Genomic DNA, 16,945 nt, shown 5'->3' with positions numbered 1-16,945 from the left:
CATCTCTTCTGTACGAGGAGCCAGTGGAGTTTCCTGAAGTGGGGTGAGATGTGGATCTGTCGAGGAAAGCCAAGAATGAGTCTGGCTGCAGCGTTCTGTATGGTCTGAAGTCTCTGTAGAAGATGGGCGCCGATTCCCAAGTAGATGGCATTGCTGTAGTCCAGTCAGCTGGTAATGAGGGCATGAGTCACAGAGATCTTACAGAACATGTGCAGAGCGAGGCAGCAGGTGGAGGATATGCCATTGATCTGTGATTTCATGCGGAGTTTGTTGCCAATGATGTTTCTGGCGGGGTTGGAGGGAGTGGGTGCGGGTCCTAGGTCTGATGGCCACCAGGAGTCATTCCATGTGTTGCTGCTGTTGCCAAAGATCAGAACTTCCATCATGTCTGTGTTCAGATTCAGGCAGTTGTTCATCATGCAGTGGGTGACGTTTGTCATGCATCTGTGGAAGTTGGTTCCAAGTGTGGTGGGGTTGTCGATGAGTTGGGTGTCATCTGCGTAGGAAATTATGTTGAGACCGCGGAATGTGACTATGTTGGCCAGCATGGTCATATATGCGTTGAAGAGCATGGGGCTGAGAAATGAGCCCTGGGGGACACTGCAGGGGATCTCCTTAGGTTCAGAGGTGAAAGGTTGGAGGTGGATCCTCTGCGTTCTTCCAGTGAGGAAGGAGGTGATCCATCTGAGCACGTCTCCTTGGATGCCGATGTAGTGGAGTCTTTCGATCGGTGTGTGGTGGGATACGGTGTTGAAGGCTGCCGAGAGGTCAAGGAGGATCAAAGCTGCTGTTTCTCCTCAGTCAAGGAGGGTTTGGATGTCGTCAGTGGCTGCAAACACAGCTGTTTCGGTGCAGTGATTGTTACAGAAGCCGCATTGGGAGACGTCAGGCAGCTGGTTCTGCTCCAGGTGTGTCAGGAGTTGATTGTTGATGATCTTTTCCAGTACCTTTGCTGGCAATGGGTGCAGTGAGATTGTCTGCTAGTTTGAGTTCACTGGGGTCAGCAGGGAAGGTTTTAAGTAGTGGTCTGACCTATGCGTGTTTCCAGGTGTTTGGAAACGTTGCAGTGGCGATAGAGGTGTTGAGTAGGGCAGCGAGTTCCTGCCCGATCCTTTAGTTTCCAAGGTTGAAGATGTGGTGTGGGCATGGGTCTCTGGGAGCTCTCAAGTAGATTGATTTCATGGTGGAGATGGTGTTCTGGGTGGAGAGGATGTTCCATGTGGTCAGTGTGTGCTTCTTGTCAGTTATGGTGGTGGCGTATCTGCCGAGGAAGTTGTAGGTGTGGGTTGGGGGTTCAAAGTTTCTGTATATGGTTGCGATCTTATAGTGGAAGAAGTAGGCGAGGTTGTCGCAAAGCTCCTTTAAGGGTGTGATGTGGTTTTCGTTGACAGCCGGGTTGGAGAATTCCTTAACGATGTTAAAAAAGTCTTTGGTGTTGTTGGCGCTGGTTTCAATGCTGTCTTTGTTGACCTCAGCAGGTGGTGGTAGAGGTTGAGGAAGGTCTTGAAGGCTGCCCTGTTTGAGGTGTCCTTACTGGTGGGCCATGTCCTCTCTAACTGTTTGCAGTCTCATTTTGCTGTTCTGAGTTTTGGGGTGTACCAGCTGTCCTTTTTAGAGGATTTTTTCTGGATGTTGCTCTTGATGGGGATGATGCTGTGTGTGCAATTGGTAATCCAGGCAATGACATTTTTCACTCCCTGTTCGAGGTTGGTAGCAGTAGCAGGGTTGTAGGTGTTGAGGGAGTTCACCCAGCAAATCTAATAGATTTTGTTCCACCCATGGTAGGGGACGTTGATCACATTGGTGGTGCGGGGGCTGGAGATGCTCAAGTGGATGATGGAGTGATCAGTCCATGTGAGTTCTTTGACATGGATGTATTCAACGAGGTTGCTGGAGGTGAAAATTGGATGTCAATGGTCATGGATAATCGGGGTCAATCCAAGGCTGCTCAGACTGTCGAGGAGGATGCCAAGGAAAATGTTGTCCTTTGAGTCTAAGACTAGGGGTGCAATGAAGTCTATGATGGTGTTGCAGAAGTTGGAGCGTGGGCCTGGGAGTCCGAATGCAAGGGTGCCTCTGATTGTTGTCTTGTTGTCTGTGTGGAGCTTGAAGTTGAGATGTTCCATGCGGGTGGTGGTGTTGTCGGTAGTACACTGTATGGTTTCTTTGTGGATATGATACAATTATTTATAGAGCGCACGTACACCTGCGGTTTCTTGGCGCTTAGCAGAGATGCGTTGACATATGTAGTGAGAGTTAATTAGTTATAGGCCTGGGAGAATAGCCAAGTCTTAAGGGATTTCCTAAACTGGGGGTAAGAGGGAACATGGCGCAGTTCGGGGGAGAGAGTTCCAGAATTGGGGCGCTAGGGTTGAGAATCTTAGACCGCCGTGTTTTTATCATTTGAATAAACAAGGGGTCAATAGATTCAGGCTAGAAGAGCGTAGTTCGCGAGAGGGGACATAGCGTTGGATTTTGGTAGCAATGAAAGCAGGCCCATGGGATGACAAGGCTCTGTGGATCAGGCAGCAGAGTTTGAAGAGACAGCGCTGGTTCACTGGGATCCAATGGAGGTTTTTAAGCAGGGGTGTCACGTGGTGGGATTTTGTCTGGCCGTAGACAAGCCAGGCGGCTTGTTTCTGTATCATTTGTAGCCGGTGCGATTGGTATGCAGGGATACCTGCATACAGTGAGTTGGCGTAGTCGATGTGCGAGTTTACTAAGGCCAGCGTGACTTGGGTAAGGGCTTCAAAGGATAAGAATCTGCTATTTTTCCAGATTCTTCGCAGGTGGAAGAAGCAGGCGGAGACCACTGAGTTAATCTGGGTCTTCATGGTGAGGTCACTGCTGATAGTTACACTAGGCTTTTGACAGAGCTGACTGGGGAGGGAAGGTAGCCCAATGAATGGGGCCAGAAGTTAGAGTTCCAAGGATTGGCAGGGGTCCCTGTGAGAACAAGCTCTGTCTTATCGGGGTTGAGCTTTAACTGGTTTAAGTTCATCCAGTTGCTGATGAAATTCATGGTCGATTGAAAGTTCTCTATAGAGGAGGGTGACGAGTCAATGGTGAAAACAAGTTGGAGATCATCAGCGTAATTACAAGGGACTACTTCTCTCTTCCGAAGATCTAAGATCAGGGGGAAAATATATAGATTAAAAAGAAGAGAGGAGAGGGAAGAGCCCTGGGGGACCCCGCAGGTCAGTCTTTTTTTATCTCCGAGGAGAAATTGGCGAGACGAACTGCCTGGTAGCAATCTTTGAGGAAGGACGTGATCCATTTTAGCGGTAGCCCCCAGATGCCGGCGCTCTCGACCCGGTCAACCAATAAATTGTGGTCTAAGGTGTCGAAAGCTGCCGACAGATCCAGGAGCACTAGTGCCTGTGTGGTGTTTTGATCAGCCCCCTTCCTGAGTTCATCGTGGACCGCCAGAATAATGGACTCCGTGGAGTGTTCAGGCCTGAAGCCTGCTTGATGTGGGTCTAAGTAGTGGGAAAGTTCCAAAAATGTGCTCAGGTAGTTGGCTACATGGGCCTCCAAAATGTTTCCCAGGAAGGGTAGCTGCGATATTGGGCGGAAGTTACTGAGTACAAGAGGATCAGAGCCTAATTTTTTTAGGATAGGTAGGACGTCCGCGGTCTTGAAGAGGTTGGGGACTATGCCCGTGGAGAGGGAGATGTTGAGGAGAGATAGAGGAGGTTCGGGGAGATGGAAGAAAACCTCACGCGCGATATGGAGGGGGAGCTGGGCAACTGTCCGTCGGGGAACCTGAATTAACCCTTTTGAGGAGGGAGAAGATGATTTCCTGTGTGATAGGTGGAAAAATATCAAGATGGAGAGGGTTGCGATGAGGGCAATCGGGATCAGGGGGTAGGATAGCTCTGGGGATGCTAGCTTTGATTTTGGTAATTTTGTCAATAAAGTACGTGTTGAGAGATGGATGTTCCTCCTCCCAGCTTGTTGGTGCAGTCCTAGCGAGTGATTTTATATCCATTGGGGATCGCTGTGGTAATGTCTGGGGCAGATGTGAGGTTGTGTCGGGTCTCAGTGAGGCAGACTATGTCAGATGCAAGGGTGGCGATGAGGAATTCTGTGGAATGCTTGCATAGTGAGCGTGTGTTGAGAAGGGCACATACAAGTTCGTGTTTTGGTTCAGGTGGGGTCTGTGGTGTGGTCCGGGTGGGGCAGTTCTGTGTGCTGGTGTGTGCAGTGGCAGGTGAAGTGGCAGCGGGTGCCAGGTGAAGGCTCCTACCATGGAGCGTGGGAAGGCACGTGGCAGTGTTTGTTGCACTGTCTGGGGGTTTAGGGTGTAGTGCTCAGCGATGTTGTATCTTCGGAGTGTGGGAGGGCAAGGGGTTGTGGCACTGGACACGAACAGGTGCATATAGGCTCATCTCTGGCGTGCCTTGGGTGCGCCAGTGGCACGGCCACGCTGCAGCCTGCATTAAGTACGTCCTGGGATGGGCGGGTTTCTGCTGGCAGGCAGAACAGTGAGTGGGAAAACCAGGTCGGGGAAACCCCAGCAGGAAAACATGGGCAGTTGCGGTGTCACTTAATCGGTCTGGAACAAGCAGGAACTGGAGGCCACAGGCAAGTGGCAAGCTAGGTGTCCAGGTGCCTACTGATGTGGTTGCGCTGCGGCAAGCAATAAGTAGCGTTTGGTGCGCCAATGGCGCGGCCACGCTGCAGCCTGCATTAAGTAGGTCCTGGTATTGGCGGGGCTTCTGCTGGCAGGCAGAACAGGTAGTGGGAAAACCCAGTCGGGAAAACACCAGCGGGAAAACCTGGGCAGCTGCGGTGTCACTGGATCAGTCTGGAACAAGCATGAAGTGGCAAGCTAGGTGTGCAGGTGCCTTATCATGTATGTAAAGTGCTCTGACATCTTGCTGACCTGGATCTATCCTATACAAAGCATGACAGAATACATAAGAAACAATAATTTTCACAAATGTAAGAAAAACTGGTTGAGCACATCACTTGCACGAGGCAAACAAATGTAGATGCCAAAAATTCATTTAAATGAATCCCCTGATCCCAACAATTTACCTCAGCTGAAGAATTTGCTTTCTTTAGTGAAGGAATATCTAAATTATTGAAAAGCACATTCTTCTCATTTTCTAAATACATAGGTTCTCGGTTTGCTGCCTGTGAATCATTTTCTCTTTTTATGTAGCCAGTTTTGCATTTTCATTTAACAATCTAAAAATCATGTCAGGTCGAGTATTACAATATCCAGTTTACATGCCTTGCCTTATTAGTTTTATAAACATTTTCTCCACTACATCACATCATTTTGCCCACAGAAACGAAAGTAATAACATTAATTAATAAAGTATAGTCATTTATTTCTCAAAAGTCTTATAATAATATTATTTACATTGTGAAAACATTGTAGAGAAATTTGCATGATGAACTTTGATTGGTAATACTGTTCTCCAGATTTCATACTTAATCAAATAGAGTGCTATAAAATAATTTATATATTACAATTTTTCGAAAAACTTCAACATACAAATATTACAAACAGTTGCCCGTATGAGAATAAAAACACGTCAAATTATTTTCTTGCAAAGTGGGGAAGTCATCATCTTTGAACAATTGGAAATTTTGCTAAACCTGAGTACGCTTGCAGGTAAAATCAATTAAAATGGTTTTAAAAAGCATGAGAAATGTTTGAAATTACAATAGGTTTCAACAGATTTTAAACCATTATACACATATTTTAGCAGATGTCAGGGACAGTATATCTCCTGAGGTGATGAACGTGTTCCATGACAAACGAAAGGCAGTTCTGGAAACGTCTAGACATTACCTGAATGTTTCTACCAGTCACAACCTCCATTCCGTCGTTTCCCTATGCTTAAAAAATATATATTTTATTCATGGACTCTAGCGATCATCATTCACCTGTGAAATCATCAGAATGGTAATACTAGAAATCACTTGGAGAGCTGCTGCCAGTTTTAAAATACAAATCGCAGCTGCACAACACTACAAATCTTGCAAAGATGTCCATGTGTTCAGCGATGACCGGTGACGCCGACAATCTTGCCTCAGTTTCATGGTACCCGCTGTCTTTCTAATGATTGTCACTCAGATACATGTATGTAAATTTATCTCATATAGATAGGCTCAAAGTATGCGATGGGCCAGAATAATTCTGGCCAACACCTTTTTTCCCCAATTGCTTCTATTTCCCATGACTGTACAATCTGCGCCAATGTGAGGACCGCATTTAGAAACACACTGAAGCTTTACATGCTGTAAAGTGCCAGGTTATCATCCCACATACTGTAAAAACAAAAGGCGTTCTAACAGCAGACAGATGTAGCAGAAACAAAAGAAAACAAAGTCTACTAGTAGGAATTACAAGCATCAAATTAGTTTTCAGCATTATGCAGGAACTCAAATTACTTTGAGTAATTGATTTTCCGACTTACACATGTAGGGTTGTGTGTTGAGCATATCCCATACTATTTTAAACACTTATTTGTGTTGATCCCATTGGCATATAACCATTTCATTACATATTAATGATATAGCAAAAATGCATACACCTATCTGCACACATAAAACGACGAACAAACATGAAAGCTAGGGAAAGCAGCAATGCAACAAGGTTTTACTTGGTCTGAAATTGTCACTTCATCATATTCTTGTTTTTGCTTAAAACTCAGCAAAATGAGTCTTGTGCAATTTTGGTTGGCATTAAGGCAAGTTAAGGATACACGTTACATGTATACCTCTTAATTACTGGCACCCTCAACAGCTATGAAGATGAACATTGTGATGTGTTAAGCCACGTCACAGGAGGCCACACCAATAGTCTATGCCTTCATTTATTTGTTCTGTGTACTGGCCTTTTCAAATTTTTTTACACTCAATTCTATAAAAAGGTGTTTTTTATCTAGTTCCCTGTGCTGTGCCTTACACTGTGCTCTTGTTTGGCCCTTTACTATTCAATAGATTTTATTGGGATTTAAAGGCAAAAAGTAAACACATCATTAACAGTAGACATTGCCACCTGACAATAAAACCAACCCCTAATGTCTATAACCTCCTTTCCTTCATACCCTTTTTAGTCCCTCTAAAAGTTTTTTGTTGTTGATTTTTTCCCTTCAACACCATCAGAAGTATCCTTCCTTCTTTCTTTAAAACATCAGTGGAATAATTATCTCGTATTTCCTGGGCTGTGTGAAAGCTGCTACCATAGTTCGGAGTTCCTCTCCCTATTTCACTCTCTTTCGACTGTTTCTCTCTTCCCCCCGATACTACATGAACCACTGCTTGTTCACTTTTGAAGCTGTCCTTGTCCGAGTAACTCTCATCAACTTGCCTTCTTCACAAGCCTTAGCTACGTCCACGTGCATTTCCACTGCACTTGGTCTCTCGTGCTACACCAAGGATCACTAGTGTCTCAGGTCCATCAACCAGCTGCAATAATACAACACATCATTCTCACGTCTTACAACCACAATCTTTGATTAGTACAACTACCCCCTTCTCTCTTTAGAGCTGCCATGATGCTATAGCCTATGTTGACCGAAGCAACTGCAGCCCTATGTCAACAAATGTAATACACAATTGTCCTTGTCCATTCCAGTTCACATTCAATTGAATGAAGAAAAAAATGAATTAAAAAGGGTAAAAAGACATATGCTTGTGGCCAGCTCCCAGTTTGCGTGCTCCTATTATTCTGCTTCCTGCAGTCTAAGAATTTTACAGCCTATATACAATTGAGTGTGAGTGCCTTAGCGCGAAACATTCAGACAAATATCGAACAAACCATGTAAGAGAACTTATCTGATAAACAATGTGGGATAAGGCATGACCCCAACGGTCCATAGACAATAGGAACACATACATTTCCATCCTAAAATAATGGAAAAATAGGAAAAGAAATAATGAAAAACAGATTGTAAGGGAGAGCAAAGTGTCTGGGGAAATAATAATTTAGCATCAATGGCCCTCATTACAATAGCGGGCAGTCGGACCGCCGACCACTATCGTGGCAGTCAGGAGACTGCCCGACAAGCAGTCGGCGGTTCAACCGCCCAATAACAATATGATCACCGCGCTGGTGTTCGGAAAGTGATCTTTAACACTGTGGCTTGTGCTGCGGCCAAGGAAAAGGGCAGCGGCTTGTGCTGCGGCCCAGGAAAAGGGTTGCAGCATATGGTACAGTGATAAAGGGCACTTTGCCATATGGTGCATGGCACACAGTGCATGGCTGGGCGTGGGGGCACTATATGTGCACCCAGGCCACTTTACACAGGCCTACAAGGGACGGAGGCCTTATTGGGGCCCCCAAAGTCCTTTTCCGACAGCCTTTTCATGGTGATGGGACCACCATGAAAAGGCTGACGGAGAGGGACATCACAATGGAGACAGCGGTGCCTGCCTTGGTACCACTGTCATTAAGGATTGCGATTCTGAACGGTAGATCCTGTCGGAGACGGTGGTCTGTCCCCCGTCAAAGAAGGGTTTGACCACCTGCATCATAATGTGGTTGTCAGGACGAAGGGCTGATTGTCGGGCGGCTGCCACCAACAGCCTGTGCACTAGACATTGTAATTGGGCCCTATGTCAAGAACAGAAAATTACATTATCGGTACAGTCCTCCTTCTGTGTCTCAGACGCAACTACATTAGACTATCAAGTATCAAACACTAGTCCAGGCCTTCTTACCTATTGTTATCCAGCACCAACCGACTGCAATCTTTGGAAAACATCTCCCAATTCACAGTGCTTTATAATGAAAGGATGGCCAACACAGGCCACCAGGGCCAGTAAATCGGGCAAAGGGCCTTGCAAATGCAAACACTGGAAACATCCTTTCACCAGCGTTTAGAAAGTGAAGGCGATTGGGAATTGTTTCCTAGGCAAAAGCTGGTAATACTTTTTGGATATAAAGCATGCTCTTCTGAGGTGACCAATTGGGAGATTGATAACAATAGTGACTAATCATCCCATAGTATATTTTCATGGAAAGATGAAGATAAGTGGGCCTGAGATAATGTTGTCCTCCATGTGGTGTAGCAAATTTTAGCTCTTCAGCCAAATGTTTTAAGATTTAGGATCTTCAATATTTGACAAAGACAATTGCAGGGAACAGTCCACCCCCAGTTACAATGCTATGGTGACTGGATTTTTGCTCTGTACTCTCTTGAGAAGTCATCCCAAAACACCTTGTGGTCCTGGGGGTCTCGTCCCAACATCACAGCCAAAATCTGTGCAACACCAGAGATCAACCCTGCACCTCTTCTTCTTTCAGCAGTTGGATAGGGAACCCTGCATAGGTGATAAAATGGCCTTAAAGACTGCCAACAGAGAGTCCCCAGCATCTCTTGGCCTGATGAGGGTTAACCTGGAATCCTGTCAAAGTTGTACCTACAATAATTCACCTTGATTGGGGAATGCCCACTGCATGATCATTTAGGAAATCCCTCCTATAAATGATTTAACCCAAGATCGCATGTTCAGGAAGCAGCATTTTTGTAATTTTTTTAATAAATCAGCTTATTTTCTATATCTCCCATTCCAGTACAGTCACATATCCTCTACTTTAGCTCTCTTTCCATGCCTATTTTCTTCCCTAGCATTGGGCGAGGCAGGGAAGGTGACTCCAATGGAGGATATCTTAATGAGTGTATGTACACACCCGCTCACCTAGGTAGGGCCTTCCACTTTTCACTACTGCACTTGGGTTGGGAGGTTGCATCACCCATTTTTTTCCAAAGGGGCTTAGAAATATCTTTGGCATCTGGTCCTCAAAACTTATATTGCGCTATCAAGGAGATTTTGGGCCTGATTACGAGTTTGTTCGTATGGGAGCTGGCTGCCACGACGGCGTCCCGCTCCCACACCACTAAACACAGCCGCCGGCTGCCCGCCAGATTACGAGTTTCCTCATGGTCTGGCGAGTGGTCCTTTGACGATTCCACGGTGGTGCCTATTAGAAAGGGACTGCAGTGGGTCCACCAAAGCCCGTTCCTGCGCGGAATGGTCTTTGAAGGCCATGCTGTGCAGGAAAGGGGTTGCATGCACACATGGGGCAACATCATGTGCCACCCTGTATCCCCAGGCCCAGATGCAACAGGTGCTCTACCACCAACATTTTCATGGCATGAGCACTGCCATGACAGCACTGGTGGTGGGTAAACTCTAAAAATGCTTGGCGGTGCAGCTGCACATTGCGGCCATATACAACTGCTCCACCACCAGGGGTCACGATTAACCAGCGATCCAGCCGCCAGACTCTTAAACAGTAGCCAGATCACAGTGTAGCAGTAGCCGCACCGCCGCGCCAACGTGGGTTTGATGGTTCACGGACCACCAAACTCATAATCAGACCCTTTGTCTTTTTTAGGTCACACGAGAGCTGCGAATCATTTCTGTTCTGAATGAGAGCACCTTGATGGACCAGGAGGTCATTGATATGGTATGGTTGGGAGCCTCATTTGGCACCCTTCCAAGTTTTTTCTTAATCAGAAGAAAGGAGAAGGGACTCAGACCTGTTCTAAATCTTTACACTTTCAATCAAAGAGTGCAATGGGACATCCATTTTTAGGTCTCGCGCCTAGCTTTGCAGTGCCCAACACTGCTCGCGCAGCGAGAGCCCTTTTGTACGGGGTTTCAAAATCGCCCTAGGAATCGCTCACGCTCGTGCTTTTCCTTTTGTGCCCCGCTATTGGCCATTGCATGCGTGTTTTTTCACCAAGAGAGCACGCAATAGGCCAAAAGCGGGCGCATTGCTCCACCCATGGCCTATTGGTGTCTATTACGCGCACCAAAGGCCATGTGGTTTCAATTATCATGCCCAGACACGTGCGCGATAATTGAAACCACATGTTTCGCTGTGGTGCGCGCGCACCACTCGCGGGCCTGTTTGTTTTTCAATAGCGATCGCTTTCAGTCCCGCTTGTTATAATATTCGAGGAGTGAGAAAGTGGTTCCAGATAAACTCCTAAATCAGTCCCATCTACCAAGAAGCCCCTTACCTGTACAATCTAGAATAATAAAAGGCGTGGAGAACCACAGAGGAAGCGCCTGGCTGCACCGGTTGGTTTTACCGCCATCCAGCCGCCAGTAACAGAACAATATATATTTTCAAAGAAAAAATAGCCAAAGCTGCACCCATTGAACAAGAAATCCAATTTAACTACTGCGCCATTTCGAAACCATGTGCTTTGGAATATTTAGGTCCAGAAGGGTCCAGTCAGCCATGCGGTCCAGATCGTAACTATCTTTGGTGCACCACGAGCCGTCGCACCTGGGCCCATGGCACGTGTGTCTGAGTGGCCCACTACAGCACAACCAGGGGCCACTGGTCTATGTTAGTGCCCTTGACACTCTTTCTACTTCATTGTACCCAAGGCCTGCGCATAATGCAACACTCTATCCACACAGCCCAGCGCGCCTCACCTGCTCCTCCAGTCGTCTGAACCTCTCGAAGAAAGGTTTCACCTGCTTCGAACCGGAGCCGGCGTCCTGCTGGAGGCTGCTCTGCACGGCCAGAGCGAGCAGGGCCAGGGCTGCCATCTCCGCTCCCTTCCTGCCGAGCCGGGCTAGACGGTCTGTGACCAGCTCTGTCTGTGCGCGTCTGCACCGTGGGGGCTCCGTCACATTCCTCCTCTAGCGCCCCCTGACTCTCTCTCGCACTAGGCGCAGTGTCTCAACGTCCACCTCCTCCCAGTCTCCAGTCCTGCAATGCCTCTGTCACTCTTGACTGCCCCTACCCTTTCCTGGCCTCTCTATCGGAGCTCTTTGCCAGTTCAGGTGACCTGCTCTTCCTTTCCTGTGGTCGGTCTCCTTCATGTCTGTCAGCTCAGTTTATGTCGTCCCGCTGTGCGACTCCTATCTCCAGACGCATGCAAACAAGCATTTGCAATGCAATAGGTCTCGCATTATTAAAGTTTGAGCTATTGGCATTGCTAAATAATGCAACACCAATAGCTCAAACTTTAATAATGCGAGACCTGTTGCATTGCAAATGCTTTTTCTTTTGCGGGAGAAACTCAGATTATTGTTTACTGAATGATCTGCACCATCTAAAATATTCCTATTGTGAAGAGAATGAAGGTGGTGGTTTTCTAGGCTAGTCCTCTGTCAGGTGTTTTATCAAGTTTCTGTGGTCACCCACCGCAAATTTTGCCTCTAGTGCATCATGACATCATCCTCCTGGTACAGGATGCAATGTTCACGATGCTAAAAATGATGGTTTCTCTACTGCATTATAAGGGGTTTCTTTGAACCCTCGTGGAAAACACAGACCTTCAGTTTCATGATGGATATAGTCCGATTTACTCTGAAGCTTCGGCCGACGATTATTAACCCGATCAAAAGGGAATGGGGCGCGGTCCTGTGACTGGATTGACTTGTCAGCTTTTTAGCTGCCGCTTTTCAAGCCATCTTTCAGGCCTACCACCAGTGCAGAGTTCAGTAGCACAAGAAAACTAGCCACTTCGCATATCACGTGAAGCTACTGAATTGAATACAATCAAATTATTCAGAAAAGAGGGAAGGCACACCAAAAAGCTTGAAGGTGAAAGGTGTATAATCCAAGAAGTTATAGCGGGTACAGTACGGTGCCAACCCGTTAGTAACAAAAGCCTATTAAAACTACCCTGTCCAAATCACCCAAGGTGGAAAACCATAAACGGCTATTCACTACAGGTCACAAACCTTACGTGAAATATGCTTTCATTTACTCACCCACTTAAGTGAAATTTTGATTCATCAACAAATAAATAATAATGCAGTGCCTGTGCCAAACTCAAGTATCACATTTTAGATCATGTAACAATACATATGGTGATAACATTATTTCATTCACTGGTGCCGCTGCGAAAAGACATTTTTCTTAAAAAGTGTGCAACAGACCATTTTTGGAAAGAACAACGTAAAGTTTCTTCTTTTCAAGGATGGTTGCTGGTCCTTTTTATTTTAAGAAAAAATACAAATATGTTACAGCCATAAAAGTTTTAGAAATGTTAAGAAAACAGCCAACGAAATGTACTAAGATATATGCTAGATTTATCTATGTGACATTTTAGTAGCATGTGTGCCCAAAAGTGCTATTTAAATAATGTCAGTGTGAAGCCTCAAAATGTGCAGACTGACACACAACAGATTGTCAATAGAAAGGCACATATAAATCCTGCATAAAATAACATGTCCAAGATGGAGCTATTCATTGTAGTGCAGCATGTAGCATAGGAGAGACTTGATATTTTGTTTCTTTACCAACCTCTTGGCGCTATATACATATTATATAAATATCACTGTCTTATTTGGTGCATAAAACAATCCTACTATAAATCATGTTCTCCAATAAATCCTGCTTATTAGGTATGCCACTCCTTAAAACTAACCCCCTCCCAAAAGGGACAAGACCTGCTTTACAACTATGACACTCTGTTCTTCTGTAGTGAAATTAGATATATGTTAAGGAAGGGGCAAAGGAGAATCAAAACCTCTTTTGGACAAACATCTAGCCATTGGATAAAATTCTATCACACTTGAATGCAATCAAGGTGATTGTTGGGTAGTGTTTCTGTTTACAAAAACAGCATCAGAGGATAACATATTCCATTCCCGCTGTTGAGCGTCAAGTTTCTCTATGAGACACTTGATTAATATGGGATCAACTTTAGAATCAAATTTATTTGCAAACCAGTGTCCGTACATAAAAAGCCACCGCAATTCAGCAGCTCCATAGATGCACACGCTACGAATATGTTCACCTGTACACGGAGGATACAGACCTTCTTCCAGGTAATTCCATTTGACTAAACGGGTTTTACTTTGCAGATCGGTTACATCAGTCTCTGACTTTGGAATTCCACCAGGGACTCCTGCTACCCGAACAAGAGTTGCCCAGAAATGCTCATCTGGTGAAAAAGTGTCTTTTGACCAAGTAAAAAAATCTTTAGCTACAGAACTTTCTAAAACATATTCAATAAATAACCGACTTAAAATAAAATAGGCACTTCCAACAAACATCTCAATATTATGTGGTGGTGGAGCTTTGGAAATGTTCACCTTTGAAGGCATCTGGATATAGTCATAATTATTTTTCACTTCATGCAGGAAGGTGAAACGTTCTTTTTTAACACTACTGGGTTTTACTGTCTCCAGCATGTTTGCACCCTTAAGTTTCTTCAGCTCTGCTACCAGTTCAAAGTTCGACCTGAGAGGAAGATCTTGACCACATAAATTAATGGCATATTTCCATTGAACAGTAGACTTTGTTAGGTCCGACAAACAATTAATATCAGCCTGGAGCCTGGAAATATGGGCATAAATAACTGCTTCAAGTTTTGATGCAATAAAAACATTTGAAAAGCAACTGGCCAAGTTCTCCATAGCTGCTTTGAAAGTAGAAGATGATTTTTGATCATAATGAATGCAATAAACATTGGAGGAACTGTAGATTGCATATAGAAGTCTTTCAACATTAATTGCATCTTTGTGAACAACAAGTGAGTATGCCAGGGGAAAATCCACTTCCTCTTGGGACACAGGTTTTTGGTCGTATCTTCTTATTTTACGGTACACATGGCAGTCTCTAGTCATAGCTACAACATCCTCATCCTCTAAATCAACTATTTTGGTTCTTCTTATTTCCAAGCTTTTGCCAATCGCAAGTGGGTCTAGTTCATAAATATCAGAGCAATTAAATAAGTAGCTATTGCGTACGTCATACTGGTTTATGACATAGTCGGAGTTGCTCAACTCAGGCTCCACCAAGTACAGACTCTTTGAAGAGAATAATCTTTCAATTTTTAAAAGTTTTAACGCAAAGAGCAGCCACACTGTAGATAGGACTATTAAGGTCTTGGCCCGCACTGGGTGCTTCTTAGAAAAGCATTTGTAGTTCTTCATTCTGAAAAAAAAAGAAAAAAAAAATAGAATGTTTAATTTGTACAAAATATATATTCTGCCAATACATTTGCAAAAATGCTACTAACCATTATTACATACGCACAACTAAATATTACAGAGCAGACAATAGGGGCTCTGTAGTTATAATTAAGATGATGTATCCATAAAAAAAGCTTTTCTGTTAAATATTTGGCCCGATATGATAAATCTGCATTTAACATTTACTGTGGCTTTTGAACCAGTCCTGTGTTCTTAAATATCCCTAAACAATAAAAGGAAAACTACATTACAGATTTATGTATACTTTACTGGTAGTCTTGCTTGCACGTTCGATTTCAAACCTGAATTTGCCATTATAGTCAGCAATAAAGACTATACAAATCGGTATTAACCAACGGCTCAAATCAGTTTCACAGCATTAAAAAAGCCACTCATTTAGAGGCAGTGCTCCACCCCCAGAAAAAGGCCCACATTACCTATAGTTAAGACTGACCTCTAAATACACAAGAAATCTTGTTCATTTCCTTAGCAGTTTTGCCCTCATCCTTCACTAATTTTCACCAAATCTGGGGTAAACTATGTTCAAACTTCGATCCTTGAACATGTCTAATTTGGTAATGATTGATAAAAGGAGTCACATTTTAAAAACAGAAGCCCAAAACCTGTTATTTCTTCAAATTACAACGTATTCTGAATAGTTAACAGCTTAAAGAAAGTGCCTCCAAAACCAAACCTAAAACGGCATGCAATTCACAAGCTCAGGCAGTACCTTAATCGTATTCCTCACTTCCAGATTACTTACTTAAACCAAACTTCTACACTGCCATGAACCTGACCACACAATACCACATTACTCTGTGTAGACTATCAGTATTACTATTTCAAATCAGTGTCAGTACATCTACTAAGTCAAAGAATCATATTAATCTTTAAAGTTGTAAGGACATGCTCCATCCAGTTTTCATTCATATTTCATTTAATCCTTCCACAGGTTATGGTGCGGTGGCAGTTAAAGTTACTCCTTTACAGCCTTAACCCCACCTTAACTTTAGTTTTTCCAGGAAACGTGTGACGTGTATATGAAAAATGTAGCATCGCTGTCTACATGAAGCAAGCTGACATCCAAGAAGGGGAACCCACTACAGTTTCAGACCTCGACAATATTAAAAGTCCAGGGGATAACATTTCAGCGTTACTCACTTTAACTAGAAGGTACAAAATATTCTGCTGCACAAGTTGTCTAGAAGCCCCAGTACTCCCAGGCCATAACGTGTTGAAGAGGGATAGAACAATATACTAATACCAGATACTGTATGAGCACATATCAGTAAACAAACACTGACTCACTCATACTTAATCTCATACACATACACTCCCTCATCAGGTGAGCGAGTTGATAAAAGCTCAATTTAGTGCTATTACTTTCTACACACAGCCACGTGGTGAGAATCTACGGAGAGCTTTTTACAGTACCTAATTGGCCTGTGGGCATCTAGATGAAAACTGTAGTAATGTAGTCTTACAGCTGCATTTTATGCATGTAAAGAGGTCTACAAATTGCTAGTGCACCTACAGCAGCTTTTACTCCCAAATATATTTAACTTGCCACAATATCTAGAGAGTGAATGTCTTACAACTGCCTTTAAGGTCTATCAGGATGCAAGCCCAATTTCTGGAAACTCCTCTCAGAGTGTAAAATGCGGTACTACTTCAGAGAGGTTATCTGGTATAGTGTGTAGGAAAATAACCTTTCGGCTGAGAGGTTATCTGACTCTGACTGAGGCACATGGTGCGGCTGATCAGACTTTACCAGATCTTTCGGAGGTCGAACTTGAAGCGATCAGCTTCGCTTTCTAAGATTAATGACTGAACCTTAAATGTATCCTGTATCACTCCACAGAGGATTTCCCAGCTGTCTGATACAGGCTCTGTTTGTGTTGTGAGGCTACACGTAATAATACTTTGTCATTAAATCTGATTTGAAATATATTTTCTTGACTTGTCTATGCAATACGAGGCATTAGAATCAATAAATAATTCATGGAAAACATTTCTGTCTCCT

General features: G+C 44.2%; 1 protein-coding gene across 7 annotated transcripts in view; it reads right to left on the bottom strand.

Annotated features, from left to right (window-relative positions):
* Positions 1 to 5,321: 5,321 nt before the first annotated feature.
* GCNT4 (glucosaminyl (N-acetyl) transferase 4) overlaps positions 5,322 to 16,945 on the bottom strand; it is a 407,197-nt gene continuing 395,573 nt past the window's right edge. For all 7 annotated transcript variants that reach the window (XM_085632303.1, XM_085632304.1, XM_085632308.1 and 4 more), the window contains one exon: positions 5,322 to 14,884. In XM_085632303.1, coding sequence (XP_085488429.1) covers positions 13,528 to 14,884 — 1,357 coding nt within the window. In that variant the 3' untranslated portion in view covers positions 5,322 to 13,527. The remainder of the gene's footprint in view (positions 14,885 to 16,945) is intronic.

Source organism: Triturus cristatus, chromosome 2_1 (genome assembly GCF_964204655.1).
Source record: "Triturus cristatus chromosome 2_1, aTriCri1.1, whole genome shotgun sequence".
NCBI lineage: Eukaryota > Metazoa > Chordata > Amphibia > Caudata > Salamandridae > Triturus > Triturus cristatus.
The sequence above is the reverse complement of the archived record's forward strand: the minus strand, read 5'-3'. Positions and strand labels throughout refer to the sequence as shown.